This window comes from Populus nigra, chromosome 9, assembly GCF_951802175.1.
Source record: "Populus nigra chromosome 9, ddPopNigr1.1, whole genome shotgun sequence".
Lineage (NCBI taxonomy): Eukaryota > Viridiplantae > Streptophyta > Magnoliopsida > Malpighiales > Salicaceae > Populus > Populus nigra.
The window spans coordinates 5,781,246-5,794,767 of record NC_084860.1 but is presented as its reverse complement, the minus strand read 5'-3'; the positions used below and the strand labels follow the sequence as shown (position 1 = coordinate 5,794,767).

Sequence of the window (13,522 nt, the reverse complement as noted above, 5' to 3'; positions counted from 1 at the left end):
TAAGAGGGGTGCCATTGCAACTTCCTCTTCAGATAGAGAAACCATGTTCGTTGTTCTAGTGTTGACCCGTCCTAGATTTTCTATAAATCCTACATTTACCGCATCAGTATCTAAATTTGATACAACACCTTTCTCTGCAAGGCGACAAGGCAGAGTATATCTGCAAGGCTTCATCAAAGACTTAGGTTTTACCTGGAAAAGATGTATGCATGTTATTGCGAAGAGCGAATCATAAACTTTTTCCATTGATACCATTCATTTGAATCATACAGTGATTGCCATGCTATGAATATTAACCTTTCACAAATCTGATTCTGAATGGTAGAAGCTCTCGGCAATCCACTCAGACAGCATGCAGTATCGTTAATATTATTTGTAACAAAAAACTTGCAAATACCTCGACTCTTCAATGCATGCTTTCTGGACATTCCTTGTGAGGGTTGCATGATTACATCTTCTAAAAACATGATAGAAGAAAAGATCAAACATAGCTGGAATAGTACCGCTCAACATCTTTCTTGTACTTTAACTTGATCTTCTCCAGAGCAGGAAGAACATCTCGCATGCATATCCTCTCTCCTGGCAGATCTGCAGAACATTCTAGGGCCAAATTCAAAATGGATGTTATACAATCCTTTTTAGCTACAAAATGTTCTTCCTCAATCAGCAAATTGGCATCAATAACTTCAGTGATTGCTTTGGGTAAGGATTGTTTGACCCAATTCTTCAAGCTCATTTCTCCTACAAACATATCATCTGTGGGCTTCTTTCTTGTAAAAGTTTCCATCAAGAAAATACCATAGCTGTAAACATCACCTTTCACAGACACAATCCCTTCCAATCCATACTCTGCATTCCGATTTGGGGTAATTAATTCAACCATCTTAATATTGCTTGAAAATATAAGATATGCTTGAAGTTCAAAAGAAAATATAGAATCATTGAACATGTAATTGTCTATGTAAAAAAGGTAAGTTCTGAAAAACAAAATAGAAAGATCACCTGGTGCCATATAACCAATAGTGGCTAGAGTCAATGTTTGTGTCACAGCATCCCCTTCTCCTAGAAGTCTTGAAATTCCAAAATCACTCACGTGTGCAACCATGTCTTCATTTATCAGGACATTACTGGGCTTTAGGTCACAGTGGACTACAGGTCTAGTACAGCCATGATGAAGATATTCCAATGCTGATGCCACATCTATCATAATATTCAGCCTCTGTAAGATATCAAGATAATAGTTGTGAGAGTACAACCATTTCTCAAGGCTCCCATGAGGTATGAACTCCAGTATTAAGGCTTTAAAATCAAGATTACAACAGCTGCTAATGATTTTGACAAGATTTCGATGGCGAAGCATGCGCAACACTTCACACTCAGAGTCAAATCTCATGAGCTCCCCTTCAAGCTGCAAATGGAAAACCTTTACTGCAATGCACAATCCATCTGAAAGAGTCCCTTTGTATACTGATCCACAACTCCCAGTGCCTAGCAAGTTGGTTTCGTTAAATCCTTCTGTTGCTCTATAAAGCTCATGGTACGAAATTTTTCTCCATGTTGCAGGAGGTAACGGATCTTCTTGAGTACTCAGTTTCCTTTTATGGCTTCTTCTGAAGATGATAACTGCGAGGGCAAGTACCAGAATTATGAATGCAATTGCTGGTACAATGTATCTTATTACAAATTCACGAGGCCTCTTAGATTGTCGATGAGCATTGATGCTTTTGCATGGCGGGACTTGCATTCTAATCGGACCACATAATGCTTCATTGTCCATAAATGATCGGAAGGAGAAGTTTGCAAATGGTCCCCCATCAAGAATTTCTCCTTGCAATCGATTGAACGACACATTGAAAGTTTTAAGATGTACAAGTTTCTCTAAGGACTTGGGGATAGCTCCAGAGAGACTGTTTCTTGATAGGTCAAGGAATTCTAAACTTACCAAGTCACCAAATGATGAAGGAATAGGACCCTGCATTCTATTATCAGATAAGGAGAAGTGAGCTAGATTTTGAAGGTCCGCGATGCTGGTTGGGATATCGCCTGACAGTTGATTGCTTGAGAAATCGATAACTGTCACAACCTTCAAATTTCCAATCTCTAATGGGAGAGTACCAGTTAGAGAATTGAAAGATAAGTTTATCTGTAGCAAATCCTTTAGGCTCCAAAAGGTAGTAGGTATTGATGTGAATCTATTGGAGCCTAAATAGAGTTCTCTAAGAGATGTAATGTTACTCAGGCATGCAGGCAGTGATCCAGAAAACCCATTTTCTAAGAGATACAAGTAGCTCAATCTCTCCAAATGACATATCTCATTGGGAATATGTCCTTGCAATTTGTTGCTTGCCAGAGAGAAATCTTGCAGATGTTTTAGTCTTCCAATTTCGCTCGGAATTGCTCCAGTCAGTTCATTCTGTTGTAGGATTAAGCCTATCAAATTGCTTAAGTTGCCGATTCCTCTGGGAATATTGCCTATAATTCTGCAATCAAAAGCATACAATTCTTCAAGAGAAGCAGATAAATTCCCAATGGAAACCGGAAGCCTACCCCTCAATGGATTTCCATTGAACCTTAAATAAGCTAAACTCCTGCAATTTGACAAAGACGAGAGAAAGCTTAATTCTGAATGTAAAGACTTGCTGGTCAAAATGTTTTCTGCCAAATTGAGTTTCTGCAGATTTCTTAAATTTCCAAGCAAATCAGGAATTCTGCCTGAGAATGAATTGTAGGACAAGTCTAAGACTATCAGTTTTGAAGCATTGCTGATAGAATCTGGGATTGGTCCACTAAGTTCATTTTTCTCTAGGTAGAGCTCCTCAAGATTTGGAAGCCCGAGACCTGTGTTTGATGGAAGATGGCCTGAAAGGTAGTTGTAAGCCATGTTGACTCTTCTCAATATTGAGAAGTTGAAGAAAGTAGATGGAATGGAGCCAGTGATATTGTTAAAGCCCAAGTCCAGTTCTTGTAGTGTATGCAAGTTACCCATTTCATTCGGTATTACACCTGCCATAAGAACAACTCTTCCCTATCAGACCCCTATAACATCAACATAATTCATTTAGAGAGCTTCCTACCAGAAAAAAAAAAAAATTTGATGCAGTGCAGGAAAAGTATGCCTCTGGCCGCAACAAAATACACTCGTGGAGATAAAGATGAGTAACAAGAATCTAACGCTACAAGTAAAAACGCATAGTATGGTACCTGTTAAATTGTTATTGTCCACGTGTATTTCCATGAGACAAGTACAATTGCCAATCTCCCGCGGTATGTTTCCTGTACTTTCACTATCAATTAGTACAGGCACTTCTCTAGTGTTAGAATGTCAAAACAAAGATGTGGAAGATACCATTTAATCTGTTGACTTCTAAGCCCAACTTTTCCAGGCTAACAAGACGCGCAATCTCACCAGGAATTTGACCTGCAATGTCAGTGTTAGCAGCAGTGACACTTGATCTAATTATAAAACGGTCTGAGGGAAAATTACTGGCCTAAATAACATATCAAAATACCGGAAAAGATGGAAAAGTTCGTCCCTCTCTTTATTTTATACAGTCTAGAACAGGAAACTACAGTACTAGAACGCTACTAAAGTATTTGAATTCTTGTAGCAAGAGAAACACTTGTAATTTAACATGAACTGAACGCGCATAAGGAATGTAGTGGAATGGTACATACCGGTCAAGTTGTTTTTACCAAGATATAGCTCCTTGAGCTTTGTAAGAGTACAGATTTCTTTTGGAATGCTTCCTGTTAATCTGTTGCTTTCAAGGTCTAATACACGAAGTTCTGTGCATTTATGCAGATTAGATGGAATTCTTCCATGTAACTGGTTGTAACCCAGATTAAGCACTTCCAGGGCGGAAGGGATGTTGCTCATGATCATATCCACTTGAAGAATGCCAGATAAACTGTTAGCTCGGAGATTAATTAACTGTAGAGAAGGCATGTTGAAAAGTATGGGAGAAATGACACCAGAAAAGTGGTTGTGTCCCAGGTCTAAAATCTTCAGGTTAGAAAGATTCCTGATTTCCTCCGAAATATTTCCTTCAATGAAATTGCCTTCCAGGTTCAGTGTCTCCAGTGCAGTGACGTTAAAGAGAGATGATGGAATGGAACCTGCGAGAGAGTTATTGGTGAGAAACAAGTGTTGAAGTTGTGGTAGCATTGCAAACCAGCTGGAAGGAATGTCTCCACTAAAGTTGTTGTATGCCAAATTCATGTCTTTCAAGCGATGCAAGTGTGGTAGCTCACGGGGCAGGTAACCATGGAAGCTGTTGTTGCTCAGGTTCATGGAGACTAGAAATGAGAGATTTCCCACCTGAGGAGGGAGGGTGCCCTCAAGCCTCATGCTAGAAAGATTTAAGCTTGTGACTCTTTGGTGGCCAGCACTGCAAGTGACTCCAATCCAACTGCAGAAAGACGTAGCGGTGGACCAATTATTTGCCAAGATGTTACCAGGATCAAATGTGATGTGTTTTTTCAAGGACATGAGTGCTAATTCATCAGTTGTGTTGGTATGGGGAATTGCCAAACAAACAATTAAGCGACTTATCAGTAATAGAAATGCCACCGCACAACCCATGATGATGATGATGTTATGTTTAACAGTGACAGTTTGTGTGTTTCAAGCTGTAGGTAGTTGAATTTGGTGTATAAAAGTAAGAGCAAATTAATGGCGTTCGTTTATACAAGGAGATTGGGCTCCATGAAACCTCAAAATAAGCTAAAGCACAGTCTCTCCACAAAAAAAAAAAAAAAAGCAAAGAAAAAGAAAAGGAGGGCTCATGGCAATACGTCAACACAAGTGTTGTTTGAATGCGGAAAAGAAAGAGCTAATTGGGATTTTTTACCAAACCACCTACAAGAGAAACCTTGTACTCTTGTGTTTTTTTCTTGACAGTTGACGAAATGTTTCTCTCTCACGGTCGACCAAGGAAAAACTATAGAGCGATACAAGAAATGATGGCAGTCAACAATGGAGGAATGGATTGGTATTGTATGACTTTCCCAGGTAATAGCTCGTAGTTGAGGATTGTATAATGATGTGAATTGTTCCCAATTGAAATAAATATTTTCACCATTGTCAACAATGGAGGAATGGATTACTCCTCTGTTTTCCACCAAACTGCACTTATTTTTCCCTCTAACCAGTATCATGGATTAACACATGTTATTTTTAGTTGTTCTTTACTCTACAAAGTCTCTCAATGCGATTGTTCTATCCAAATTCCTTCCAATTTAATGATAAGTTCTGACAAAATGTTTCTAATACATGCAAAATTATGTGTCAAGATGGTAGATTGAGTGAGAATTGGATGGAGTAAACTTATCAAGATATTTTATCAATAAGAGGGACGAATTAATTAAGTTTTAAGAAAATAAAATGATCCTAAAAATAATAACTCATTATTTGAAGGATGACATTGCATAAAAAAAATGAGAGATGACTAAACCAGAAAGAAATTGATTGATTAGAGTCTACCAACTAAATTTGATTTTTATATAGTACGAGTGTAAAATCATTTATTTTGTAAAATATTTTTTTCTTAGAAATATATCAAAATAATATATTTTTATTTTTTTAAAATTATTTTTAGCATCAGCATATTAAATGATGATAGTGCATAAGAAAAATGATAAAGGACTAAAGCACATAGATAAATTGATTTTTTAGAGTCTACCCGCTAAATTTTATCTTATATATTTGAGAATATGATAGTGTTTTTTTTAAAGTACTTTTCATTTAAAAATACATTAAAATAATATATTTTTATTTTTAAAAATTTATTTTAAACATCAGTATATTAAAATGATATAAAAATAAAAAAATAATAATTTAAAAAAAAATTAATTCTTAAAAAATATTTTCAAAACATAAAAATAAACAAATTCTAATTTTTGTCTTTATATATAGGCCTATAGTCTTAAAAATGATTCGAAGAATATTCAGTCGTAAATGCAAATGATAGAGTGAGCCCCACAGCCACATGTAATGAGAACAAGTTTTTCATGCAAGAAGAAGCGATCGTCAAAGTATTTAGTCTCTTACTAGAGAGAGAGAGAGAGAGAGAGAGAGAGAGAGAGAGAGACAATGAAAGGATTAGGCTTCGTTCCATCCAACACGCAGATGTATACAGTTGCGTGACCGATGACTTGACTTGAGATCGAGTTTGAATTTTGTAAAAGTTATTTTTTTTAAATATATTTTTTATTTTTTAAAATGTATTTTCATATTGCCGAATCAAATTAATTTTAAAAAAATTAATTTTAAAAAAATATAATTTTTTTTTAAAAAAACATTATCATACTAAATACGCGTTTAACATTTTGATCCCCTACTGGATACGGTATGAATTGATAGCGCCGAAATCGATGAAAAAGGAAACAAGTGAGGATGACTAATTAGGTGAATGACAAGCCTACTCCACCCTCAGTCAACCATATATATATATATATATATATATATATATATGTCAATACTTAACATATTGAATTAACGACAGAAAAAATTATTGAAAGGTCAATAATTTAAGTAGATAAAATTAAAAAAAAACTAAACATTCAGATATAAAAATAATGAAATACTTTACATCAAATATAAAAATTTTCAATTTAATTATATTATAATAAGAATATATGTAATGCACATTAAACGAACAAATTTTAAATTATTATTTTATAATGTCATAAATTTCATTATTTTTATTTCTATTTTCACATAACAAATACGATATTTTTTTATCGTCTTCATCAAATCATTTAAGGAGATAAAAATGCTGGAAGATAAATCTTTTAATGAGTTTTATACAATATTAAACGATATTGTAAATCCAAGGTTTAATATTGAAGAAAATAATAAAGGACTCGTGAAGATTTTATGACCCATGCTTGAAAGATTTTGGCGAAAGGTAACGTACATAGAAGAAAGCAAGGATTTAGACATTATACATGTTGAAAAATTGGTAGGTTGCTTACAAACTTATGAATCTATATTGTCTCATCAAAAGAAAGATAAGTTCATTGCATTTAGATCTGTTAAGAAAGAACATGATTATTTTTCTGATCAGTGTTTTCCTTTTGTAATCAAATAACTTGTTTATTTAACTTTTTCACACTTATATTTATATTTTTTTAATTACTGATAAATGTTTGCATAGTATTATCAAATTATTTCTTAACAAGAACAAAACAAGATTGTCATTGATTTTTTTGTGAGCTTTAAAATTATGATAGATGTCACTGAGACCACATTAAATTAAGATAAAAGTTGCTGAATGAATAATGTGTTTAGTTCCAACCATTATTAGGAAAACAATTAGAAACTTGATGGTTGAAAAAGTAGGCTATCCTTTTCTAATTAAAAAAAAAGAAAAATACTACTATCCTTTTCTTTTGCTAACAGTGAAATTTAGTGAAATAATTATGCTGTGATTATAAGAATTTTCTAATATTACTCCTGCCAGTCATGAAAATCTTGGAGGTTTGATTCAACTGATTAATGGATATACTCCTTGTAAGTTGTATTATCATCCAAGGTTAAATCAGAAGGATGGAAATGGTGGAATAAATTTTATGAATATAGAAGAGGTGGAAAGAACTAATACGGAAATTAGATTTATTGAAGGAAAGTAAATTGAGAGTGTCAAGCATGCTTGCATATGAAAAGTAAAAAAAATAAAATCAAAAGGATAATCTTACAAGCCCTACAATATGAATGTGGGAGTGTTTTCTCGACTTAAATGCTCCTTTATTTTTCTATTAAATTGACTTACATATATACCCTTATTTCTACTTATAATGATATATATGTTTTGGGTAAGTAGTAAATGTATATTTGCCATCAATTCCTTTGACAAAATTTCTTTGAGCATTTGTATTGATAATGTTGGGTTTTCTAAAACACATAGACTCAGTAGAAATGATAAATTTAAATTTTTCTAGGAGCTCTAAGAATCTCGTTATACAATCTAGGATCGTTTATGATTTTAACGAAGATTACTTGAAGATTAGATCTTCTTTTTGAGGTTTAATCAATTTCTTTAAAGCTGAATTATCACAAACTACAAGTCATTCAAAAGTCTAGCCGTTAATAATAAATACAAGAACTACTAGTGAGAAATCTCCTAAAACCTTTTTTTATAAGAAATAGATTGTTATGCTTCTGAGTGCTAACTTTTTCTATTTTTATGTTTTAAGTGTTTCTCTATATGTATGTTCTGTAACATTTGTATAACTCTCACTTAAAACACATAAATATAACATTCTATTATTTGAATAATAGAAATTTCTCAGTGTAATGATTATCCCTTCATTAAGAAATTTTTAATTTAGACATTATGACATATAATGTGTCTACTCTGTCAAATTATGTTTGTTTTTAACACTATAGTCATTAATTATTTGAATAAAATTTGAAACTCTTTTCAAATCTTATTTCATATTGCGTAAGAATTTCACAATCAATACTATTTGAGAACATGTGAAATATTTTTTCTAATTCATATAGGGTGATGAATCATCTGTTGATAATGTAATTACCTTAATATAGTTCATACTATATCCAATATTTTTCTGTTAGTTACATTTGATTAGGACAACATCCAGTCAGCATCAAAACGTGACATTATCTATATAAGATAACCTAGTAATAGTTAAAGGATCATTTACACAACTATCATGTGAGCCTTTCCATAAATACATGTGATCTTTCCATATAAAGTACTCATATGGGTCGGTTCAGTGTACATATAATCTGACAAGCTTATAAATATTAGTTCCAAGTATTTTTCATACCTCATCTTATGAGAACAATTGCTCTTTTTCATAAAGAAAAGAACATAATATATATCAATCTCAACAACTCTAATTAATATTTAGTGTAAGTTGTATGTTCTAGAACTTCAAACTATTATTCTTTAGCATTATAAGAAAGTTTTTTGTATGGAAATTTCTACTTTCTAATAACAAAGAATCTTATTGAAATAAAAGCAAGTTTCCAAACTCTGACAATCAATTAATAAATCTATTCTTAGAAAATTTTACTTCATAGAAATAAATCTCATTGAACTAAAAAATGCATCTATTAAAAGGTTGATTGTGAGTTAAGTCTCTAATGCTTCATTTATCGTAAACACCATTGTCTATATAAACATGATGCATATATGAGTTTGTAGGAATAGATCTAGGGTTTGGTTTGCCCAGAAATAAGTCTTTGAGTACATCTCTCTTCTCATTATGATTTTTGTTTGTGCCTCCCATTAGTTGAACTAGGTGTTCCAAGCAATTCAACATCGTTGTCATTGTTTACTCTAAACAACCTACCTTTCGTGATTGGGTTTCTTGTACTGCCTTTTGTATCGTGGAATGAGTTACTGCTACTGTCTTCTTCCATCAAAAAGCCAATTTACTATGATACTAATGGCGTGGCATGCAATATGAATAAAACTAGAGTTCTCAAATCCTAAAGTTACATCCCAAAATAATAGAGAAATAGAAAGAAAACTCCAATATTTTCTGAAAAGTTTATCATTCAATGATCTTCAATGAAAAGTAGCCTATAAGATTGTTTTTATACACACACACACACAAAACATTCTAATTAGTAAATTATTAATTAAATTAAAAGTTATAATTTAAATAGCAAAAAGAATACGGATACAGTAAAAAAAATAAAAAAAAATGTAACTTCTAGCCCTCATTTAGCCATGGTCCGGGACTTGGATGAAGTTGTTTTCTTAATCTTTACGGGAACAAGGTTGATAGAATGGTTTCACAAACTTACAGCTCGATTGGATAAAATATTAAGCCATGTATTTAATTAAAAAGTTTATTTGACACTTCTAGACTTCTTCATACGCTAGGATTTTTGTTACGCACCCTGCCTCAGAAATTCCAATTTGATAAACACAGAACCTAGAAATATTGAATCCAAAGAACAATGTATATCCTCTGTCATGAGGTTGGCCCACGACTGCTGTGAAGACTCACCTGACATGACGATCAACATTCAAGATGCCCTTCAAAGAATGAAGAAGATCAAGGACAAGTTTATAGAGAGCATCTTGAGGGGCTGCTGACTGCAGCACTATCCCTAACATCAAGTTGACAGTGTGCTCGATTCGCTCTTCCATGTCAAGGACAAGCTTGTTGAAGCATAAGCTCGACCATGTTTTGCAGCATATCATCTAGATGATATATACACATTGATGATTGTTCTGCCCTATCAATCGACCTGTTGATGATCAGGAAACCAACTGGCTCTCCGGTTGATGATCAGGAACTGGCTCTCAAGCAAAACAAATGAGGTTTTGTTGAAGTAATTTCTTGTCGTAAGATTTATTATTTCTCATTGTTTCAATGTCCAGGATATCAGCTCGTAATTGCCAAGCTAACTGGCAAGAGACTGGAAAGAGAACATACACGCATCTTCCTCTGCACTGCTCGGCCAAGACGAAGAAGCTTCCAACGGCGCAGCCACCCCTGCAGATGTGTTGAATCTACTTTCTGATGTTACTTTTAAAATGCACCAGCTCTGTATTCTTGTCCATATCATGGCGCTCAAGCATTTTCATACTCCTTATTTTTTCTTCTTTTGTAGAAGTCATGGTCACAAGTGGTGTTGAGAATAAGTAAAAGATTGTTATCTTTTTCTGGTCTTGGAAGAAGAAGTCATTTTCAATCTCTCTGCATCCGTTAAGCTATATGATATTGGTTTGTACTTCTCTTCTTGCGTCTTTACTCCTTTCAGTTTGATTTATCGGACTGCGCTAAGCTATGAATGGATTAAAAAAATAAATTGAACATAAAATTATTTTATATAATAGAAAATTATTTGATTTGTTATTAAATTTGATCTAATCAGTAAATTTTAAAATTTTTCAGCGTGTTATCTTATCTAACCTAGATTTAAAATTAAACTATATTGATTTAATGTAACTTAGTCGATTTCACAGGTTCATAAACAACCGATAAAAAACATAGTTTGATTTTAAAAAAATTAAAATAATATATTGTTTAATATTAAAATAATAATATATTGGACGTATTCGAGCTTTACAACTTAACACGTCAAACTCGTAAGTCAAGTCGTGAACTTTATTAAGTTTAATAATTTTATTTTTTAGAACTATTTTTTATTTAATTATATTATAACAAAAATAAACAATTATAAATTAATTATAAATAAAATATTATGAATTTTATTTGAAACTATAATAATTTTAAAGATAATAAACTAAAGCAAATTATGTTTTCTATAAAAAGGTTTCAATGGATGTTTTCACCAAGGATGAGTGGTTTCTTTTATTGAATCTTCGTCGGGCTTATGAAGATAAAACAATGGTTTTGTCACTTTGAGTATTGAATTTCAAAATTTTATTTTTTTACAAAAACAGTTAATTTTAAAAATATCATTTTGACTTATCAAACAAACAAATAAATAAAATGAAGCTCACCTTATTCCTTCTTACAAGATGATTTAAATACAATGATGATAATGCATGTGTAATGTGTTTATTTTATGTGAGAAAGTATGTTGTTTTAAAATATATTGTACTTCAATTATTTCTTTTTCCTTGATAAGAATCCCATTATATTATTTTATTGAAAACCAATAAATGATTTTAAGATTTATTGGACAAAAGGTTATTTTTTAAATTATGACTTTATGGCATTTTTAATAGTAATATAAATATTTTGGTAATTATCTTAATCATATAGTGTTAGAAATTTGTTTTCATTAAACAAATTAAGGATAAATAAAAAATTAATCTTAAATAACCCTTAATTTTTCAACTTTTTACCTTCCAAAATTCACAATAAAAGGAGAGTAAATGGATAGTTTTGAATTTGTTTTTTTTTTTCCAAATATTTCCATGTTTTTTCTCATCTTATTTTTAGTGTATTAATTTCTTTTTATTCTTTGATTTTTCTTCCAAATCTAGAGTTTAGGTTTATTTTATTAAGAGATATTTGAGTTACATGATATTTAGTTCAAAAATCTTGTTTAAAAGTGTATCTAAACCAAAATGGTAGAGTTAAATTCTTGAAAAACACATTATAAATATTCTAATTGCACAAGTGAAAAGCAATAAAGTTTTAAGAACTGTTAAAAAACCAATTCAACTTAAAAACTTAAACTGTTATGTGAAGTTCTAATATATAATTTATATTATTTAAAAAAAAACAAATAATTTATCATTGACAACAACAAAATATTCTTTACTTTAAAGTATTTCAACAAGTACACTTCTTGTTTTAATTTATTATTATTATTATTATTATTAATATGTATGTTAGGACTTTGATCTTATATATATTGCAAGTTTGAATATATACTTATGTATGCTAGAGTTTTATTATTATTTTTGTGTTGAAAACATGTTTGTTTTTAGTTATACTTGTAGTTTTAAACATGTATAAATTCTAGCCCTTTATTGGAAATTTTTTATTTTGCAAGCTTTTGTGATGATATATATATATATATATATATATATATATATATATATATATATATATTTGCAAACTTTGAGTTTACATATAGAATCTTAGTGCTACATAGATATATTTTTTTATAATAATAATAATTGAATTATCTATTTTTGAGGAAAGAAAGAAAAATATTCCATTCCCATGTTAAATTTATCAATCTATAATGCATAGTTTCAAAGTATTAATGATAATAAAAACTCTAAATTGAATATACATTTAAAGTTAATTATTTAAAAAAAAACTTCCTTGCTACATATGATTTATAATGAACAATAATTTCTTATTTATTAATTATTTATCAATCCGATGTGCATAGTTTGAAATTAATTTTACGTGTGATAATTTAAAATAGATCATAATATTGAAGATCCAGAAATTAAACATTAATCAATATAGCGTTTGTGTTTTACAAAATATTCTTAATCATTTATTATTATTATTATAATCGTACCTTAAATGTAAATGATCAAGTTTTATTAGGCTATTAAATTAGTTGTCTATGTTAATTTAATATTCATTACTCTCAAAATTTATTGAGTATTTTTTAACACTGAAAAGACAGATAGAAAATCTTTATTCGTTTTTTTTTTTTTAGCATTTCTCTTTGCAAAAACAATTAACCCAATGGATTTATGGCATGGAATAAATAAATAAAATTATACTTTTGGAGTACTATAGTTTTAAAACCCAGCCTGACTTGATGGGTTGACTTGAAACTCGATTGATCCGAGACTAAAATCAAGTTGAATTTTAAAAAAATAGAGAAAGTTAAAACCCGGGTTGACTTGGCTGCCTCCAGCAAGATCCGATTAAAAACTCAATTATAATTTGTTAATTTTTGTTTTTACTAAAACAATACTATTTTAATTTTTTAAAAAATCAAAATTAATCCGGACAATCTAATCATATGGTCAAAACCCAGCAACCACTTGGCTGGATTTAAAAAATTTGGGTACTACACTTGACAATTTTATAAAAGTGATGATAATATAAATTAACTTAACAATTAAAGTATTTATCAAGTTAACGTAGA

At 31.0% G+C, this 13,522-nt stretch overlaps 1 protein-coding gene across 1 annotated transcript; it reads right to left on the bottom strand.

The window, feature by feature from the left end:
- Window positions 1-226: 226 nt before the first annotated feature.
- LOC133703975 (probable LRR receptor-like serine/threonine-protein kinase At3g47570) lies at window positions 227-4,672 on the bottom strand. The gene is made up of 5 exons (XM_062128727.1): window positions 3,676-4,672; window positions 3,347-3,418; window positions 3,202-3,273; window positions 1,003-3,003; window positions 227-849 (listed from the first exon to the last, which is right to left on the bottom strand). Exons 1-5 carry the CDS (start codon window positions 4,580-4,582, stop codon window positions 482-484), a joined length of 3,420 nt encoding a protein of 1,139 aa, XP_061984711.1. The 5' UTR covers window positions 4,583-4,672; the 3' UTR covers window positions 227-481.
- Between the last annotated feature and the right edge of the window lie 8,850 nt (window positions 4,673-13,522).